The following is an 18535-nucleotide window of genomic DNA, read 5'->3' on the forward strand; positions in this document are numbered from 1 at the left end:
AAGCGTCCTATCAAAGAGCGTTAGAAGCTGAGCAGATTCAGGGGAAGGGAGGGCGGCTGGGCCCAGGAGGGCTCAGTTCCCATCAGCCCCGGATCAAAGGCGTCTGGTCAAAGAGCCTTTAAATACCTTGAAAACCAGGTGACACTGAGTTCAATGGCCTGAGAGAAAGGATTGGGTTTCATTTGAAAAAAACTGTCTCGAGCTGAAAAACGATCAGTCTGTAGTCCCTGGGATTCGGGAGCAAGTGCGGGGGAAGAAGGAGGATGGGACCAGGGGAGAGGAGGACCATGGGGCCTCATGTCATGGTTAGGGACAGGATCTGGAGAATAGGGGCCCCAGGCTCTGGTAGGGGAGCAGAGAGATGGGGAGCACAGGGACTGGGGAGCAGGGGCTGGGGAGCAAAACTGGGGAGCACAGGGGCTGGGGAGCAGAAGCACTGGGGATAATAAGGGCTGGGGAGCAGGGGCTGGGGAGCAGAGGGGCTGGGGAGCTGTGGCTAGGGTGGACAGGGGCTGGGGAGCAAAAGGACTAGGCACCAGAATGGCTGGGGAGCAAAAGAGCCTGGGAGCTGAGGGCCTGGGGACCAAAGGGATTGGAAGCAAAGGAGCCTGGGAGCAAGGGTCCTGAGGAGCAAAGACTGGGGAGTGAAGGGGCTGGCCTGGGCCTGGGCTTGGGGAAGGGATGCAGAAGGACACAGAAAAATGTGGGGTTATGGGGAGGAGCTGATCTGATAAGATCCAATGCATAAACTTAGGATCTTCTCTCGGGCTGTGTGATGGCAGGCAGAGTCACAACTCTAATCGTACAGATGTGGAAACTGAGGCAAGAGGAAGAGAAGTCACTGCTCAGACTCATATAGGGAATAAATGTTACCTTCTCTCTGAGCCTCAGTTTCCACGTCTGTATAAAGTGTATAAAATTAAGGCTTTGATTATTCACCACACAGAGTTGTTGTGGAGAAAGCGTTTCATAACCCTAAATGTGCTATGATTTATACTCAAGCTGTAACTCCTAGTCAGGACCCGGGATGTGCTCCTAGGAAGGATACTAGGTTTGAGATCAGAGAGCCTGGGTCACTTCCTTGCTGTGTGACCTCTCCAGGACTCAGTTTCTTCCTCTAGTCATTAATGGAGCTGGACTAGAAAGCCAGAGGTCTTGCAGTTGAATTTGAACTGCTGACTGGGAACTAGTATAGGGACTGAAAACAAGCAGACCAGGCAGTTGAGTGCTGCTGGAATCATTAGAGTTGAAGGAAAGCCTGAAGTTTTTGGCCTCTTAAGTAAGGTCAACTGGAAATTGAAAAGGGCTGCCTTCCAAGGAAAAGGAAGGGGAACAGGAAAGATAAAGAAGGGAGAACAAGGAAAAGAGAGGGAGAGGGGGAAAAGAGAGAGAAAGGAGACCAGGAGAAAGACCCAGAGGCCAGGACACAGTGAAGAAAGAAAGAATGATTAAGAGAGGGGAGAGACCCAGGAAGTTGGTTTTGATTGGCTCTTTCTGAGGGAGAGATAGACTAGAGATTGATGAGCTGGGATGTACATGCTGAGGAAGACTAATAGAAAGGGAAAGAAAAGGAAAAGGGGAGGAAGGAAGGGAGGGATCAAGGAAGAGAAGGATGAAAAGAAAAGAGGGAGAGAAGAAGGGAGAGGTGGAGGGAAGAAGAAGCATTTGTTGAGCACTCACTATGAACAAAGCAACATTCTAAGTGCTGGCAGTACAAATTGGCAAGACTCCTTGCTCTTGGGAAGAGGAGACTGGAACTCTGGGTCTGCCCCCTGGAGAAGGCAACTGAGCTCCATCCACTGCTCCTGGTGGAATGGAAGCTAGCTGGGGAGAGGAGCTTTCACCATTGTCTTCCTGTGTCCAGGAGCTCAGGAGAGTGTGTAGTGTATCTTAAATAGATGTTTGCTGCCTGACCGATGGTGGTTTGAGGGTAGGCCTCTGGCTAAAGCTTTTCAGAAAGTCAGCCTCTGCTGCACCTTCTCCTCCACCCCCAGGAACTGCCTGGGCCATGATGCTTCCCCTCGAAGGCGGCCCCAGCTGGCAAGCACTAAGGTGCTTGAGGAGGCTTATTTGCTCATCTACCCACATGGCAAATGATGAGTATGGCTTAGCAAGGGACAAGACCAAGTTGCTTCCTTAGAGTTTTGGGGACGAGTTCAGTCCTGCGGGGTTGGGGGTTGGGGACAGACCCAATCGGGGGAAACAAGGCCCAAAGTCTCAAAGGCTGACAGGAGCCGAACGAATGAGAACCCAGGAGTCCTAGCTCCTAGTTTGTGGCCTAGCAACCAAACCCCACAGCCTCCCGGGTCCCCGGTTTGGGAAGTGCCGGCCGGATCCCTGCTCCTCAGGAGAGGAAACGGCTCTTCTTCCCAGTGCCTCCAGAGAAAGGATGACACGGGAGCCCAATGGACAGGACCGAATAGGAAACTGTGGCACCTTGGACTGGGGTCAGGGGCCTCCCCCGGTACCCAGCACTGGAAGTTGTGTCGTGGAGGCTGTTAGAGAGGCGTCATGGAAAGTGCCTGCCTCCAGGGGATGTCACCTTAACTCACCGGGGTTCCTGAAAAAGGGGCAGCTGGGATGCTCAGTCTAGAAGGAAGCTGCCCATAACGAGACACCGACAAGAACGACGCTCCTCATTCCTCGCTACAACAGCCTCCGTGAGGCCGGTTGTTTTTCCAGTTTTCAAGATCCGGGGGACGGCCTGAGAAACTGAGGCACCAAGGGATGGAATGACTTGTTCATGGCAGATTCTAGCAGGTTTCTGCTATCCATCCTGGGAGTTCTGTTGGCCACAGAGCAGAAACTTGGCAGAAAATCACCACTGATGCTCTCCTGTTATTAACAAATCAGGATGTAAGTATGTATTCCAAATGCATGTATTTTATGTGTATTTCTGTACCTATGTCCACAATCACATCGTCTTCTTGATAGAGTGCAGATTCCTCTTTTTATTTTTGTATCTTAGGTGCCTAGGACTGTGCCTGGCACACACATTCTAGGCACTTAACAGATCAATCATTGAGCAATTTTATGCCAGGCACTGGGCTAAACAGTGGAGAGACAGAGAAAAAGCAAGAACAGGCTGCGCCCTTACGAGACTGAGTGAGTGATTGAAAGTAAACCTCTGGCCAGCAGATTGGAGATTAGACAGAAGGAGGAACTTCCTTGGCAAGGAAATCTGGGAATCCAGTGAGGAGAGAGGACATCACTTAGCTGAGGCTCCGAATCCCGACTGCAACGAGAATCCTCCTTCCATCACCCCAAGAGCTGTTTTTCCAGTCTTTGCTCAAAGACCTCCATTGCCGGAACCCACCATCTTGGACAGCTCATTCCATTTGGAGGCAGTTATAACTAGAATTGTCCTATCATCAAGCTACATCTTCTTGTCTTCAACTTGTACCCATTGACTTATGGGATGTCTGAAACGAAACTTTAGAGGTCATTTTATCCTATTTCTTCATTTTACAGATGGGGAAACTGAGGTCCAGAAATGGGAAGTGCCTTATCTCAATAAAGCTCTGTTAAATAGAAGCGATGGAACAAGATCACAGACTTCCAGCTGAATGGGATCCGGAAGGTTTCGGAGTCCAACTCTCCTCATTTAACAAATGAGTAACCTGAAGCCCAGAAAGGTCACAGGGGCACGGGGTTAGTAAATGGCTGGAGTAGAATTCAGATCGGGTCTCTTAGGTCTCTTGGTTCCCAGATGAAAGAGTATCTGGGGATGGGAAGAGAGACAGAGCAAATGTCCCCAAGATCCTGAGAGTCCACGCCTGCCATATTTAGTCTTTTTGCCTCTTCAATTGAAGGAGATTAGTCAGATCTAGAGACATTTATTGAGTCTAGAAACATTTATTAAACATTTATTTTGATATTCCTGGCACTGGGCTAAGCACTGGAGAATCTTCTCTGCCCTCAAGGAGCTTATCATCTCATAAGTTCCAAACCCCTCATTTTAAAAAGAAGTAAACCGAGTCCCAGAAGAATGAAGTGACCGACTGGAGAAGAGGGGCAGAGTTGGAACATAAGTCCTTCTGAGCCAGGGATCAGGTTTGTCCTTTGGGGCAGCATTGTTCATTGGGGTGCCACCTTTTCCATGAAGACCTCACCAATCTTCTCTTCTCTCACCTCCTGCCACTTGCCAGAAGTCTCTCCTTGGATTTCTCCAATTTTTATTTGCCCCCAATCCTGGTTTGTTCATCTTTGCCACATGATGAGCGGTTCATCAGACACGTGTCACCTAGAGGCAATAGGGGATGAGAGCGCCAGGCTGGGCCGTTGGAAAGGCCATGTCCGATTTTTACTTCAGATGATTATGAGCCCCTTCACCTCCTTAGCCTCAGTTTCCTCGTTTGTAGAAAGGGGATAATGTCCATAGCACTTACCACGGGACATTGTGACACAGTAGAAAGTTTGGAGTCTTTTCTTATATGGCCACGGACAAACCACTCTAGAACTCTTGTCCTCAACTTCCCCATCAGTAAAGTGCGAAGGCTGAGCCAGATGGTCTCCAAAGTCCTTTGTAACCCCAAATCTATAATTGTATAATGGGTTGTTGTGAGAACCCAAGGAATTCATTTGTGTGAGACATTTTGAAGCTCTTAATTATGCAGAAATATATGTAAATTATCATCGATCATTATTGCTTATATTGTTATTCTATCATCTCCGGAAGACCATTGCTTAGTCCCAGAACTCAGAAACCGACCCGGTCTCTCTCATTTGAGGCACTGGTGGTGGGGGGTGGCTCTGCAAATAAATATGATCCAAGGTAGAATGTGATGGGCGTGAAGAACCCTGGGAAAGTGCGTGAGAAATTTGAGAAAAGGGAGAGCTCTTTCCCCCGCGGACCCCCCAGAGGAAGGCTCCCGGGAAGCCAGGGCTTCGCCCATCTTGGTGTCCCACCTCCTCCCTCTAGGTTGGCTAGCAAAGGACCTTGGACAGAGGCACAAGCCAGCGTGCGCGGGAGTCCCAAGTGATGTTACTTGAGAGTTGACTTTGCCAAGTGGATCTAGTCCTGAGGGGACAGGGACGTTCTGAGAGTGGATTGGATGGACTGCAGGCGATGGGGGGGTAGGGGTAGGGGGGAAACTAGAGACTTCAGATTAACTTTGTTTGAACCGGGCAAGTCATATAATTTCTTCTCAGCGTGAAAGGGCCCCCTAGGCTCCTTCTAGCACCCAGGTGATGATCTCAGGACTTGTCAAGCGGAAGGAGGAGTTCAGGTGTTTGGGAAGGGGGTCCCCAGTGGGCAGACCTACAGGCTTCCTTTCTTAGTACTTAATTAGCACACCCCACCCGAGGCGGACGCTGTCTTCCCAGAGATATGCTTGGGGGATTTCCTTGACTTCCTTATCTGCTTCCCAACCGGAAAAGTGGTGGGTGGGTGGGAGTGCCTCCGTTTGTGTGCCCGCGCGGTGGGGGGTGGGAAGGGAGCGCGGTGGGGTTGCACGGGAGGTGCATCTAGGGGGTAACCGGGCTGGCAGTGTGGAGGTGGGCCCCGGCTTGCGCTTGTTTGTGCGGCGGCGTGATTTGGGGTGGGTGAGCAGCATAAAGGGAGGTGTGGATCCAGAAGTGGGAGGGGAAGCTTTCACTCGGGATCCCACAGTCGTCGTGCCTGGGGAGAGGCGGGGAGGTCCGGGACTCGGCTCTCATTCCCACCCTCTGGGGGCGTCGTGTGGGTGGGCGCGGGGAAGAGCGATTGTGTGTGTACGTGACGGGGTGGGGCTGGGAGGGGTTTTTTCCTGCCCGTGGGAGGGACCTTTGTGCCTGGCTGGAAGTAAGTCAAACGTAGAATTAGACAAGCGCCTACTACGCGCCGGGTGCTGGAGGCAAAGAAAGGCCCCAAACTGGGACTGTGTGTAGGTGGGCCGGGGGGGGGGGGGCTTCTGAGGACTTCCCAGGACCCGGAGCCCCATCCTGCCAGTAACTGTTCTCCACCCAGATCCGTCCTCTGCTAGAAATGGAGGTGGGGGTGGGGGGTCCGCAGATTGAACTTTGGGGGTAGGAGAGAGGTGGGGGAGCCTCTTGTAGGGCTGGGGGTGGGGCTTCTAGAAATCGGAAGCTGAGGAGGATGAGGGGAAAGAAAGAGGGCTCCTGAGCTCTAAAGACCTAGGATTGGGTGAAGGGGAGAAGGCACCTCTCGGCGTCTCTGCGATCTGAGGGGTGGCATCCTTCATCTGAGGTCCATATCACCCAGACCTTCTAGGGATCCCACTCCCTTCATTTCACAGGTCAGGGAAGTGACTTGCCCAAGGTCACCTGACTAGTAAGTCGCAGCAGGGTCCGATTTGAAATCGGAATTCGAAAGCCTAGATTCCTTCCACCCCCCCACCCCCCCTCCCTCAGTGGGGGAAGGGGGCTCTGCCTTGACTCTCCGCCCCCTGGCCTTTCACGAGCTCACAGATTTAGACCTGGAAAGGGCCTCCGAGGCCATCGGTTGAAGGCCATTTTACAGACGAGGAAACTGAGGCCCCGAGAGATTCAAAAGCCTTGCCAAGGTCAGGCAGGGACAGCGGCCCAGGCCCCCGGGGCTCGCGCGAGCCAGGAGCGGGAGGTGGCACGGCCCCCAGGTTGGGGAATGGCCCCCCTGCCCAGGCCCGGTCTCGGCTCCGTGCTGCCACCGATCCACTCCTGGTTTCTCCGAGCACGGGGCCGCTTCCCGGGGACCGCGCGGTGGCAAGCCCGGAGCTGACGCGCTCCGCGCCGCTACTGGCTGGAAAACCCGGCCTGGATCCGTGACCGTCCCACCCAAGGAGTCCCGGGGAGCCCGGGAGCGAGGCGGCCGGCCGCTGTGGCCTGGCCCCCGGCCCGTGCCTTGGGCCCCTCGCCGGGGACCGTGCGGGGAGGGCGGGAGGCGGCCCCCGGAGCGGCGGGAGGGGGCGCGGGCCGGGGTCCGGCCCCGCGGACGCAGACAGGGCGAGGCGGGGGCGCGGGGCGAGCCCCGGGCGGCGGGCGCGGGCCGCAGTGCCCCGGGCGGCCGGCAGCGGGCAGCGGGGAGCGCGGGCCGGGGAGCCGCGGCGGGGGCAGGAGGGCCGGCGGCGGGGGGGCCGGGGCGCGCGCGCGCCGCCGCTCCCCCTCCCTGCCGTCCGCGCACACACGCGCACACACGCCCGCTCCCACCGCGCTCACGCGCACACACGCCCGCCCGCGCGCTCACTCCCCCAGCCCCACGCACGCACCGGCCCGGGAGGCAGCGGCGGCGGCTCCGCTCGGCGCTCGGCTCGGGGCGGCCCCCGCCCACGGACGGTCCCGCCCGCCCCAGGTCAGCCCAGCGCTGCGCGGGCGGCCCCCGCCCCGCCGGGCCCGGGCTCGCCCCCAGCCCATGCCCCGCGGCGGCGGCGGCGGGGACAGCGCGGACAGCGCGGACAGCAGAGGCAGCGGGCAGAGCGGCGCCCCATGAGCCGGCGGAGCGCCGCGGGCGAGGCAGCCAGTCGGGGCCGGGGGCCGTTCTGAACCCCGGGGGGCGGGGAGGGGAGAGCGCTCCGCGCGGGACCATGTACCGGGACCCGGAGGCGGCCGGCGGCCCAGGTAAGCCCGGAGGGCGAAGACGGGCGGGGACCAGGGCTGTGCCCCGCAGCAGCGGGAGGCGGCGCGAGGTGCCGGCGTTTGCGGAGGGGGGGGTTTGCGGAGCCACCTTTCCCGTGCGCCCCTCTCCCCCCTGCCCGTGCGCCCTCTCCCCTTCCCCCCCCCCCCCCCGTGCCCGTCAGGTCGCAGCCCCCGATCTCCGTGCCCGCCGTTGGGCCACTAAGTCCCGAGGCAGCTGCCTCTCGGGCTCCGGGCGCTGCTGCGGGCTAGTCAGGGGCTGGGTGTCCTGCCGGGGCTCGATTCCCCGAGGGCTGCTCTGGCAGGGAGCCTGCCCCAGCCTTCCCAGGGACGGGGACTCCTGGCCCTGACCCCAGTTTCCACTCTTTCTGCCCCCCCCCGACTGGCAGTCTCGCTGCCCTATCCCCCTTTCACTCTTTTTCTACCCCCCCCCCAGGTTATGGTAGTCTCGCTGCCCTGTGCCAGCCTCGCGGTCTCCCGAAAGGACCTCCCTGCCAGTGGTCCAAGGACAGCGTGTGGGGCGCTGCGAGAGCAGCTGCCTCCTCTCGGCTCCCCCAGGGGCGGCTGCCCCCCCAGTGGCCCCCAGCTCCCCTGGGGGCAAACTGCCCGCAGCAGGCGGCCCAGCCAGCTCCCAGGGCCGGTGGCCCCAGACAGCAAGGGTGTCTGGGAGAGAGCAGAGGGAACTGGCTTTTGTGTGACCCTGGGGGGAAAGGGGGTGCTCTGGGGGAGGGGGAGAGGGGGTGAAAAGGGGGCTATCCAGAGGGGGGCCGTGGGGGAAGCTGCTAGGGCCGGTGGCTGAGGAAGAAGGTGGCCCCCGAGGCTGGCGAGGGCACTGGGGGAGCTGAGATGGTGCCAGCCCTAATAACAATAACTGGCGTTTTATGTAGATCAGCTTTTGATCCTTATCAAAGAAATATCCTTCTGGCCTTTTGCCAGTCTGGGCCGGAGAGGCTCACTACGCTCTTCTTTCTGGGGTGTGTGTGTGTGTGTGTGTGTGTGTGTTGGGGAGGGATGGGACTCGCTGCCTGTTCATGGCCCCAGTGAAACCTCCCTCTGCCCTATCTAGCTGGCAACCCAGCAGCAGAGAAATCCTAGCAGGGCTGCTTCCTGCTCGCCACCTGTAGCTGCCCTCTTGGTGCCTCGACCCCTCCCCAAGGGCTGACCCCCGCTCCCGTCCCCCGCAGGACCTGCAGAGGGGATGCTCCCTTCCCTTGACCCTCCTTCAGCCCCCAGGGACTGCCCCCTTTTTTGCTAGCTCCAGCAGCCCCGGCTCCAGGCACCTTCCTTGGAAAGGGGGCTCCTTTCATATTCCTTCCAGCTCTAGTGGGAGTGAGCAGCCCAGAGGATGAGCAGGGGAGCAGAAGCTGGGACAGCCCCATCCCCCAAGTCTGTAGAAATCTCAACAGAGCCCTCTTTTAACAGAGGCAAGAGGATCTCAAAGCTCTCTGAGAGTAGCTCGGTGAGGATTTATGGCAGAAGGGGGCCAGAGCCCGATTATAGCTGCCATTTAGCCCTGCTCCCAGAAGCCTCCTCCCGTTCTTGTGTCCCTGTGCCCACATCTCAGAGCACGACTGGGAGGAGGTTATTACTGGAGCAAGCCCCCCCTTCCCTCAAGCCCAGTCTGCCTCAGGCTGGAGCAGACGGGACAGGCTCCCGTCAAGTCCCCTCCCCGTGTCAGTTCCTTTGGTTCTGAGACCACCTGTGTGTCCTGGGGGGAGAGAAAATGGATCATGGGAGAGCTGACCTTCTCCCACTCCAGGAGGAACAGAGAGGTCCCCTTGTCCCTCCTCTACCTCCCTTTGGTGACGTCACATGTCCAGGTATCTCCTCCTCTCCTGGTAACTACCACTGTGCCAGAGGGAGCCCAGGCTGAGGTTTAAGGTTCTGGGTGGGAGGGGAAGGAAGCGCCTGCAGGATGCCAGCTTCTCCCACCCCCTGCTTCTCCCTGTTGCTACTTCTATCCTCCCTAGCCTGCCACCAAGGCATCTGCCCATCCTGCCGGGAGCACCCAGGCTCTCCAGCAGCGGTGGGAGCTGCTCCAAACGGAGTCACTCTCCCCTACTTGGGGGGTCAGTCATCCCAGCAGTGGGATGGGGGAAGGGGGGCTGCTTCTTTCCCTTCCCCCAGGGACTCGGGCTGCCCCCAGGACGACTGGAACACTGGAGCAGGAGGGAGGCCCTTCTGGCTGGCCCTCAGAGGCTGTGGGCTCCCCAGATCCCTCACTGCCCCCCCAAACCTCTCTTCCTTGGACAGATCTTGTCATTATTGCCCCCTTTGCAGAGTGGCCGGGAGCTGTCCTTCCTCTGCTGTCCCCCTTTGCCCTCCTAACACTGCTCACCCAAGGGCCCACTCTGACCCTTCCCTTCCACCTTCCCTGTGAGGGCACCTGCTACTTGCCAACTCATCATCCGTGTTCCCTGGGCCCCATCCTCACCCCATCCTCCAGGAGACCTGTGGCTGTGCTCCCTCTCCACAGCCCAGGAGCACCCCTAACCTCTCCCCCTCTTGCTCCTGCCACTGATTTTGGTTAGCCTTGGGAGCCATTCCCATGTATGCCTCAGGACCCCGGCCCAGGAGGGAACCTCTGGCTCTCTGGCCAGGCTACATGAGGAGGGGGCTGAGCCCCTGCCCTGGGTGAACCCCCCCATTCCCCTCAAAGGATGCACAAGGCTCACCGAGGGAACCTCGGGCCCGGTTCAGACCTAAAAGAACAAGAGAAGAAACCATCCCTTCCCTCATCTGTGACTCACCAGCGGCTGAGGGAGCCTAGGCTCAGAGGAGGTGCCCCCTCCCCCCAGAGGCCCCCAAGGGTCTGCAAGGGAAAGCCACGGGGGATCCCTTCCCCATCGCCAACAGGCGAGGGCCTGTACCCTCCCTATTTCTTGTTTGCTCTCTTGCCCAGCCTCGAGCCATCCCCCCCCCTTCCACAGATATCCCATTGTCCTCTGCTTTCTCCCATTGACATTTCCCCTCTCGCCTCCTCTCCTAAGCTTGCTCTCCTGTGCCCTCCTTCCTCCCAGTTCAGCCTCCCTCCAGCCCTCCCTCCCCGAGGCCGGGCAGGGCCTGCGCTGGCCTGTAGGGGCCAGTGTTGCAGTGGGCAGGCTTGGGCAGCGCCGAGGCAGCCAGCAGAGAGGGAGAGGTGACCTTGTGGGGAGTGAATAGCTGGGGACGGGGAGAGGAAGCCGGCCTGCCAGCCAGGGGAGCCGGGGGACCGTTGCCTGCCCTCCCGGCTCTGCAGCCCGGGCACGGAGCTCTTGGGCTGCCTGGCGTCCGGAGGCTTTGGCTTAGAGGATGTTAGAACCGAGAAGTACCTGAGAACGCAGAATGTCTCAGCTGGACGGGAGCTTAGAACACAGGCTGTCGCAGCTGAGCGGGAGCTTAGAACAAGGGTTATCACTGCTGAGCGGGGAGCTGAGAACACAGACTGTCAGAGCCAAATGGGAGCTTAGAACCCAAGCTGTCAGAGCCAGATGGGAGCTTAGAACACAAATTGTGAGAGCCAGATGGGAGCTTAGAACGCAGGCTGTCAGAACCCAAGCTGTCAGAGCCAGATGGGAGCTTAGAACACAAATTGTGAGAGCCAAAGGGGAGCTTAGAACACAAGCTGTCAGAACCAGATGGAGCTTAGAACACAGACTGTCAAAGCTGGGTGGGAGCTTAAAACCTGGACTGTTCCAGCTGGATGGGAGCATGGAATACAGGCTGTGACAGCAGAATGAGACCTTAGAGCTCAGGTTGTCACAACTGGAGAGGAGCTTAGAACACAGGTCATCGTTGCTGAGTGGGAGCTGAGAACGTAGACGCTCAGAGCCACAGGATGTCAGAGCCAGGCGGGAGCTTAGGACACAGAATGTCAGAGTTGGGTGGGAGCTTAGAACACGGAATGTCAGAGCCAGGCAGGAGCTTCTAAGCTCCATGTTCTAACATGGAATGTCAGAGCTAGATGGGAGTTTAGATCACAGGACCCTAATCCTGCCAGGGTTAGACAGGAACTTAGAACACCGGTTGTCATTGCTGAGTGGGAGCTGAGAACACCGGCTGTCAGAGCTTGGGGGAGCCTAGAACCTAGGATGTTAGGGCCAGAGTGATCTTAAAAGAGAATGTGTGGTGAAAGCTGGGATGAACCTTAGAACCTGGGATGTCGGAGTTTGGAGGAACCTTACCACCAGAAGGAAGATGGAACCTTAGATCAGCTTGGTCAGTCCCATTGTTTTAAAGTTAAGGGAACTGAGGCACGGAGTGGCTCACCTCCCTGTTCCCTCTCTAAGATGAGCACCTGGACCGCTGGCCCAGGGACATCGGGGAAGGCGGGGGAGGAGGGTGCAGAGGACGGGAGTGCTGGTGGATACTTGGCCCTGGAAGGGAGGACTACCTGAGAGGTAGAGTCAGTGGTGTGGACAGTGGGCAGGGTAGTATCCCTGGCTGTCCCCAGTGGCAGGAGCCGAGTAGAGGCTGAGGCTGAGGCCCTTTGATGCCCCTGGACCCATTTTCTCCAGGCCCAGGGAGCCCCGCTTCCTGCCACTTGGCCAGGTGATGGTGGCCCTCGATCTTGGGTCGAGCTCTCCTGAGGCGGGCGGCCCAGAAGGGGCTGCAGCCCCGGGGCCCCCACTCTGGAGCTCGTTCCAGAGTTGTCGCTGTGGAAATGGCCCCATTGAGCCCTCGGTGGGGAGGGCCCTGGCTCAGCTGGTGGCCAAGGATGCTGGGAGGGGCCCGAGAAGCCACCGCTGAGGTGGGCGGGACAGCAAGGCAGCGTCCTGATCTCTCTCAGCCCCTTCCCACGTCTGGGGGGGGGGGGGCAGCAGAGTGGAGAAGAGGAGGCTGGGAGGCAGCTGGCACCCGAATGTGCCACAGGTGAAAGGCTGATCTGGGAGCGTACCGTCTCAGTGGCGACTGCCCACCCTGCAGTGCCCCCTTCCCACACCTGGGCATGGGCCCACACGGGGGGTGTGTCAGGGGGCTGAGCCTGTAGACCAGGCTGGGGAGAGACTTGGAGGGGAGGTTCTAGAGGTCGCCCGTGGCACCCCTCTTGTTTTCCTGTGGTTGTTTTGACCTCCCCCTACCTCTAGCTTCCCCGGGGACCCCAGATTGCTCCAGCAGCTGGTGTGGAATCTTTGATAACTCTGCCTTTCCCAGGGGCCCGGCTGGAATACATGGATAGGCAGATGCACAGAAGAGCAACTGGGGCTGGCGGGCAGGGGTCGTCCCTCTGTGGCAGATGCTGCCTGTGTGGGCTGGGGTGAGGGTTCAGTTTCCTGTGGGAGCGCACTCTCGGGGCAGGAGCGTGGCAGATAACGCTGGGCAAGGTCAGCCCTCTCTGCCCTTGGACAGATGCCCGCGGCAATGCTGCCAAGGTCCGCCTGTGCCAAGGCCGGGGCAGGTGATGCCAGATTCATGGGGAAAGGTCTCTGACCTGCCAAGGAGTCTGGGGGAACCCGCTGGGCCGGGGCCAACCTCTGGCCAAGGGGTAGGAAAATCCTCTGCTCTAATTCGCCAGCGGTTAGTGGAGTTGGCACAGGCAGGGAACCTGTGGAAAAGCTCGTGCCCGGGGCCAGGAGCCGGCCCTCTCGCCATGACCTTGGCTGGCGCCTCTAGGGAGAGCCACGGCTCTCTGCAACCTGGGCCCGAGGGTCTGGGGCGGCTCTGGCCGGACTTGTTGAGTGCAGTAACAGTGGCAGGAGGCAGTCACCAGAGGCCGGAGGCGTCTCTGTCTGGGCCCCGGCGTGGGGATCCCGGTGACCCGGTGCCCCCCGGGACCGGGGACCATGTCGTCTGCTCGGGTCTGGGCCCCAAGCCTCGGTTTCCCCTTCTGACCCAGGGGGTGACACAGAACTAGAGACCGGGGCTGCCGTGTGGCCCACGGAGGGCTGTGGGATGCTGGCGGCCCCGGCTTGGGGAGAGGATGCTGGGATGCTGGGGCAGCACTCCCGGCAGAAACGTGTGTCTCCCCAGAGAGAGGCGAGCCCACAAAAGTGTGATGAGCGTGTGTGAGTCTGCGTGCTCTGGGGCGGGCAGTGGGCAGGGGAGGGGCACGTGCCCTGTGTGTGCACCCACCTGAGGAGGGGGAGGGGAGGCTCCGGGCTTGTGCAGCAGCTGGCCCACTCTAATAACTGCACTAATCTGAGTACCTGGGCAAGCTGTAAACAGCCCTTAATGAGTTTATTTGTAGTGAGGTACTTGTAGGTGTGCCAGGGGAGCCGGCAGCCAGGCCCAGGAGAGTTCCCTGGGCAGGGGGAGGCAGCCCTCCCTGGGCCCTCCCACCCTGCTGGAGCTTGCTGCCTTCCATTGCCCCGTGGCCTTCTCTGCTGGGGCTTCCCTCCTGGGACCCCCAGCGAGGGCAGGGCACAATGTACCGGGACCCACAAAAGGCAGCATGGTACCGGGGGTCCTGGGCCGGCATTCTAGGCTCCTGCTCTGTTCCCTGTAGCCCAGCTGTGCCTGGGCTCTGCTTTCTCTGTCAGACTAGTGAGGTTGGACCAGACTGGGTCCTTCAGCCAGGGGTCCCTGACCCTAGAAGGGAAAAGCTCAGCTCTCTGTTTCACAGCAGGCGGGCGGTCCCCCTGGTGATTCTAAGTCTCTGGTTTTTTGCTTTACAAGTGTTATTCTGAGGAGGGTCCCCCAGTTTTCCCATACCCCTCCATGACTCGATAAGGCTCAGAAGGCAGCCTGGGCCAGCAATGGTGCCCTTTGTCTCTTCCCAGTCTCTGGGACTGACAGCGGCTGCCAGGAAGGCTTTTAGGAGCTGCCTGTCCCTCCTCCCCTCCCTCCCCCTCAGTGCCCGAGGGTCCTGCCATGTCTTTCCTCATTGTCCGCGGCCTCTTGGGTGAGGTTTACAGGGACACTGCCCCCGGAAGTTAAAAAGCCAGGCCCCAGACTGACAGTAGGAGCGGAGCTGGGGCTGGACGGGAGAAGCCCACAATTATAGGATTGGGCTGGGAGGCTTGAATATAGAGCCTAGAATGTTAGAGCTGGGAGGGATATTACAACAGGGAATGTCAGAGGAGAGGGCCCTTAGAACAGGGGATGTCAGAGCTGGGGAGGGCCCCTAGAACAGGGAATGTCAGAGGGAAAGAGCCTTTAGAACAGGGAATGTCAGAGGCAAAGAGCCCTTAGAACAGAGAATATCAGAGCTGGAAGGGCCCTTAGAACAGGGAATGTCAGAGCTGGGGAGGGCCCCTAGAACAGGGAATGTCAGAGGGAAAGGGCCCTTAGAACAGGGAATGTCAGAGGGAGAGAGCCCTTAGAACAGGGAATGTCAGAGCTGGAAGGGCCCTTAGAACAGGGAATGTCAGAGCTGGAAGGGCCCTTAGAATAGGGAATGTCACAATGATAAAATCACAGAATCTTGGAGTTGGAAGGGACCTCTGAAGTGATTTTGTCCCACCTACCCCTCCCCATAAAACTTGTACTGTAGAGTTAATATAAGTAGACATTTAGCTTCTGTTCGAAGGTTTCCCATGAGGACCAAAGTCTTCACCACGCGGTAGCCCATTTCCCCTCTGGACAATTCATAATCTCTGAGCCGATCTCTGCCGTCTATGACTTGGGCCGTTGCTTCTGGCCCCGTCCTTCAGGACACACAGAACAAGGCTTCAGAAGCTTCCCCCTTATCTGCTAATCTTTGAAGCAGCCTTCCCAAGCTCTTTTAAGTGATCACTGTGTGTCTCCTCCCCATCCTCCTCTAGAGCACTTCTGCTGTCAGTTTCCCCATCTGCTCCTTTCTCTGATAAAAGCCTAATGGAGAGAATCAAGTCTTCCACTGCTGAAGAAAGCATGTGTGTGTGTGTGTGTGAGAGAGAGAAAGAGAGACAGAGACAGACACAGAGGAGAAGAAGAAAGGGAGACTGAGAGGACAGAGACACACACAGAGTGAGAGAGAAAAAGGAGGAGAAGGAGATAAGAGAAAGATAAAAAGAGCGCGCTAATGTGAAATAACGGGTAGGAATTTCTGGCTCAGCTAAAAAGCTGGTGAAGGTTATTGTGACTTCTTCCTTCCTTCCTTCCTTCCTTTCCTTTTCTTTCTTTCCTTCTTTCTTTCTTTCTTTCTTTCCTTTCTTTTCTTTTCTTTTCTTTCTTTCTTTCTTTCTTTCTTTCTTTCTTTCTTTCTTTCTTTCTTTCTTTCTTTCTTTCTTTCTTTCTTTCTTTCTTTCTTTCTTTCTTTCTTTCTTTCTTTCTCTTTCTTTTTCTTTCCTTTTGCTGAGGCAATTGGGGTAAGTGACTTGCCCAGGATCACACAGCTAGAAAATATTAAGTGTCTGAGGCTGGATTTGAACTCAAGTCTTCTGACTTCAGGGCTGATGCTCTACCCACTGCACCGTCTACCTGCCCTGTTATTGTGACCTTTGACCTGCCCATTTGGACAGTGGTCCCCGCCCAGGTGTTTGGCCCACACTGGAAGGTGCCTTAGACCAAGGCCCCTTAAACTTTTTCCATTTGTGGCTCCTTTTTTCCCAAGAACTTTCTGCACGACCCTAGGTATCTGGACATGTAAAATAGGTTTACAAAGGAAACATTTGCTCATAATAAATTAGAATATTGTGGCCCCCACATTCAGTTACATGACCCCCACTTGGAGCTGTGATGCCTTAGACTAGTCAGTGCAGGTGCTGGGAAGGGCCCCAGAGAGCACCTCATTCACCAGGGCCATTTGAGAGTGAGGAACCGGCCAGATGGGGCAGTTCCTGGCCCGGAGTCACAGATTAGCCGCAGGAGAGCCACCGGGGCAGGCTGCCACCTCCCTGAGAAATCATCGGCCTAGAAATCCCCTCATCTCCCAGCAGAGGAGCTGGACTCTAAGTCTTTAAGAGGATCAGGACTTAAGTGGCCGGCCCGGCGTCCCCTGGGGAGTGAACCACAAAGCGGGGCCAGGAGCCTTGCTTTCGCTGCTTGCCAGCTGTGGGACCTCGGACCCCGCTTCCCCCGGGGCGTCTGTGCCCGCTTCTGTTATCGTGAGTGACGTGGCCCGGATTGTCCCGAAGGTCACGCCCAGATCTGAGCTGCTGTGGCCCGGCCGGGATGGGAACACGGAAGGAGAGAAGGGAATTCCAGAGACGTTCTAGAGCTGGAGGGAGGAACAGAGCGGGGTGGGGGTCCAGAGTTGGGGCATCTTAGAACAAGGAACCAGGCTGGTGATCTAGAGCTCCCCGAGACGTAGAACGTGCTGGAATAGAGCCGGTTGTTCTAGGCTATGCCACAGGCTGAGGGTTCTGGGTCATCACGGTGTTGATTCTGGGGAAGGACAGACAGGGCGTCCGGGAGGGGGGGAAGGAAGGGGTGTCAGTGGGGGAAGGCCCTGGCCCAGCCTCGGAGGGAAGGAGTCGGGGTGGGGGAGCACCAAGGGGAGGGAGCTCGAGGGGGGAAGCAGAGAGAGCTGTGTGGCTAATGTGTCCAATTAAATTACTTTAAACCCTGCCGCGGCAGCTGCTCCCGGCGGGGCCCTGAGTACAAATTGGATCCGTCTCATTACCACAGGTCGGAGGGAGCGGGGTGGGGGCTGGGAGGATGGACGGCCATCACTCAGCCCAGACCTGCTCTTGCCGCTGGAGCCCCTGCCCCCGGGACTGCCTGGGCTCTGGCCGTCCCCCTCAGCCTCTCCCAGGGGCCTCCGGCCCTTCCCCAGCTCCCTGCCCTTTGTCAGCTCCTGGCCGGGCAGAACCAGCCTGTTCACATGACACTGGGTAATAATATCACACAGAGGATTGTTATATATTAAGTCTCTCTTCTGGTTTTCCCTCCGGGCTAAGGTGGGGGAAAGTGGGGAATCTGTATTCTGAGGAGGGTCTGGCTCTCCCCCCTCCTCCTCCTCCACGCCAATCCCTCCTCCCTGTCCTCGGTTCTAATTAGCCACGTTGGGAAAACGAGGGCGGCTGTCCCTGGGAGCAGCCCCTCCCGGAGGTGACGCAGCTCCTGCCCACCCGAGGCCGCTTCTGAGAAACCAGCTAGGGGCTGACCCTGCTGTGGGATTTTTCTTCCTCTGATCCCTGTCCCCGTGCCAGCCTGTCAGCCCTTCCTCTGCCCGTGCTGCCGTGTCTGCCAGGAGTGCCCACCTCGGCCTTCCTCATCGCCATCCCAGGCTCCCGGGGACCTTGGAGGCCTGGCAGAGCCGTGGCCCCGGCTTGGGAGAGAATTGTGGGAAATAAAAAGGCTGAAAGCCTTCAAGCAAGAAGCAGTCAATCAAAAAGCATTTATTAAGCACCTACTGTGTGCCAGGCCCTTGCCATATATGTTATAAGTGAGATTCTTAGGAAATTGATAACTGGATTTCAGTATGATTGGTTTCCTTTGGTGATCTTGTGCATTTTAGTGTTATTTTGAGATCCAAGGGATCCATGACAAAAATATAATGGAGGCACCTGGGGGAATAGAGCCCGGGGGCTGGAGGTAGGGAGGGTTCCAGCTGGGCAAGCCCCGAGACTTCTGTTTGCCTCCGTTTCCTCAACTCCCAAACAAGGATGACGCCTCCTCGCCAGGTTGTCGTGAGGGCCCAGTGTGCATTTAGCCCGGTGCCAGGCGCACAGTAGGCACTGTGCACATCTCCCCTTCCCCTTCGCAGCTCTAGGATGCTCCAGTGCTGTGGCTCAGCTTGAGGGCTTCGTGATGGCTGACTGTGCGTCCTTGGCTCCATTCCTTTCAGTTTCTTCATCTCTTAGGTCTTGCTCTGCTCCAAGATGCCATAGGCGCTGTGGGCAGGAGGGGGCAGGAGGGGGAGAGAGGGGGCTGCCCCTCAAAGAGCTTCCAATCCGGAACCGGAGACTTGTAGTGAGGGGGGACCCATGGGGAGCTCCTGCCGAGGGCCCTCGCTCGAGTCTCCGGCCCACTGGCGAAGTTCCTGTGGGTCCTCCCAGAGCTGCCAGTCTGTCCCTGAGATCCTTGGCTCATGCTTCAGAGGCCACAGAACCTCCTTCAGGAAGACCTCCCTGATTTCCCCAGCTGGCCCTGGTCCCTCCCACATCCAGTCTCATAGCACTTTGTACCCCTCCTCCCTCCCTAC

General features: G+C 57.9%; 1 protein-coding gene across 1 annotated transcript in view; it reads left to right on the plus strand.

Annotated features, from left to right (window-relative positions):
* Positions 1–7024: 7024 nt before the first annotated feature.
* The window catches only part of SYT7 (synaptotagmin 7), a 76410-nt gene continuing 64899 nt past the window's right edge, over positions 7025–18535 (plus strand). The window contains exon 1 of the mRNA XM_031943657.1: positions 7025–7533. Within this exon, the coding sequence (XP_031799517.1) occupies positions 7500–7533 (34 nt within the window). The 5' untranslated portion in view covers positions 7025–7499. The remainder of the gene's footprint in view (positions 7534–18535) is intronic.

The sequence above is a fragment of the Sarcophilus harrisii genome, chromosome 6, assembly GCF_902635505.1.
Source record: "Sarcophilus harrisii chromosome 6, mSarHar1.11, whole genome shotgun sequence".
NCBI lineage: Eukaryota > Metazoa > Chordata > Mammalia > Dasyuromorphia > Dasyuridae > Sarcophilus > Sarcophilus harrisii.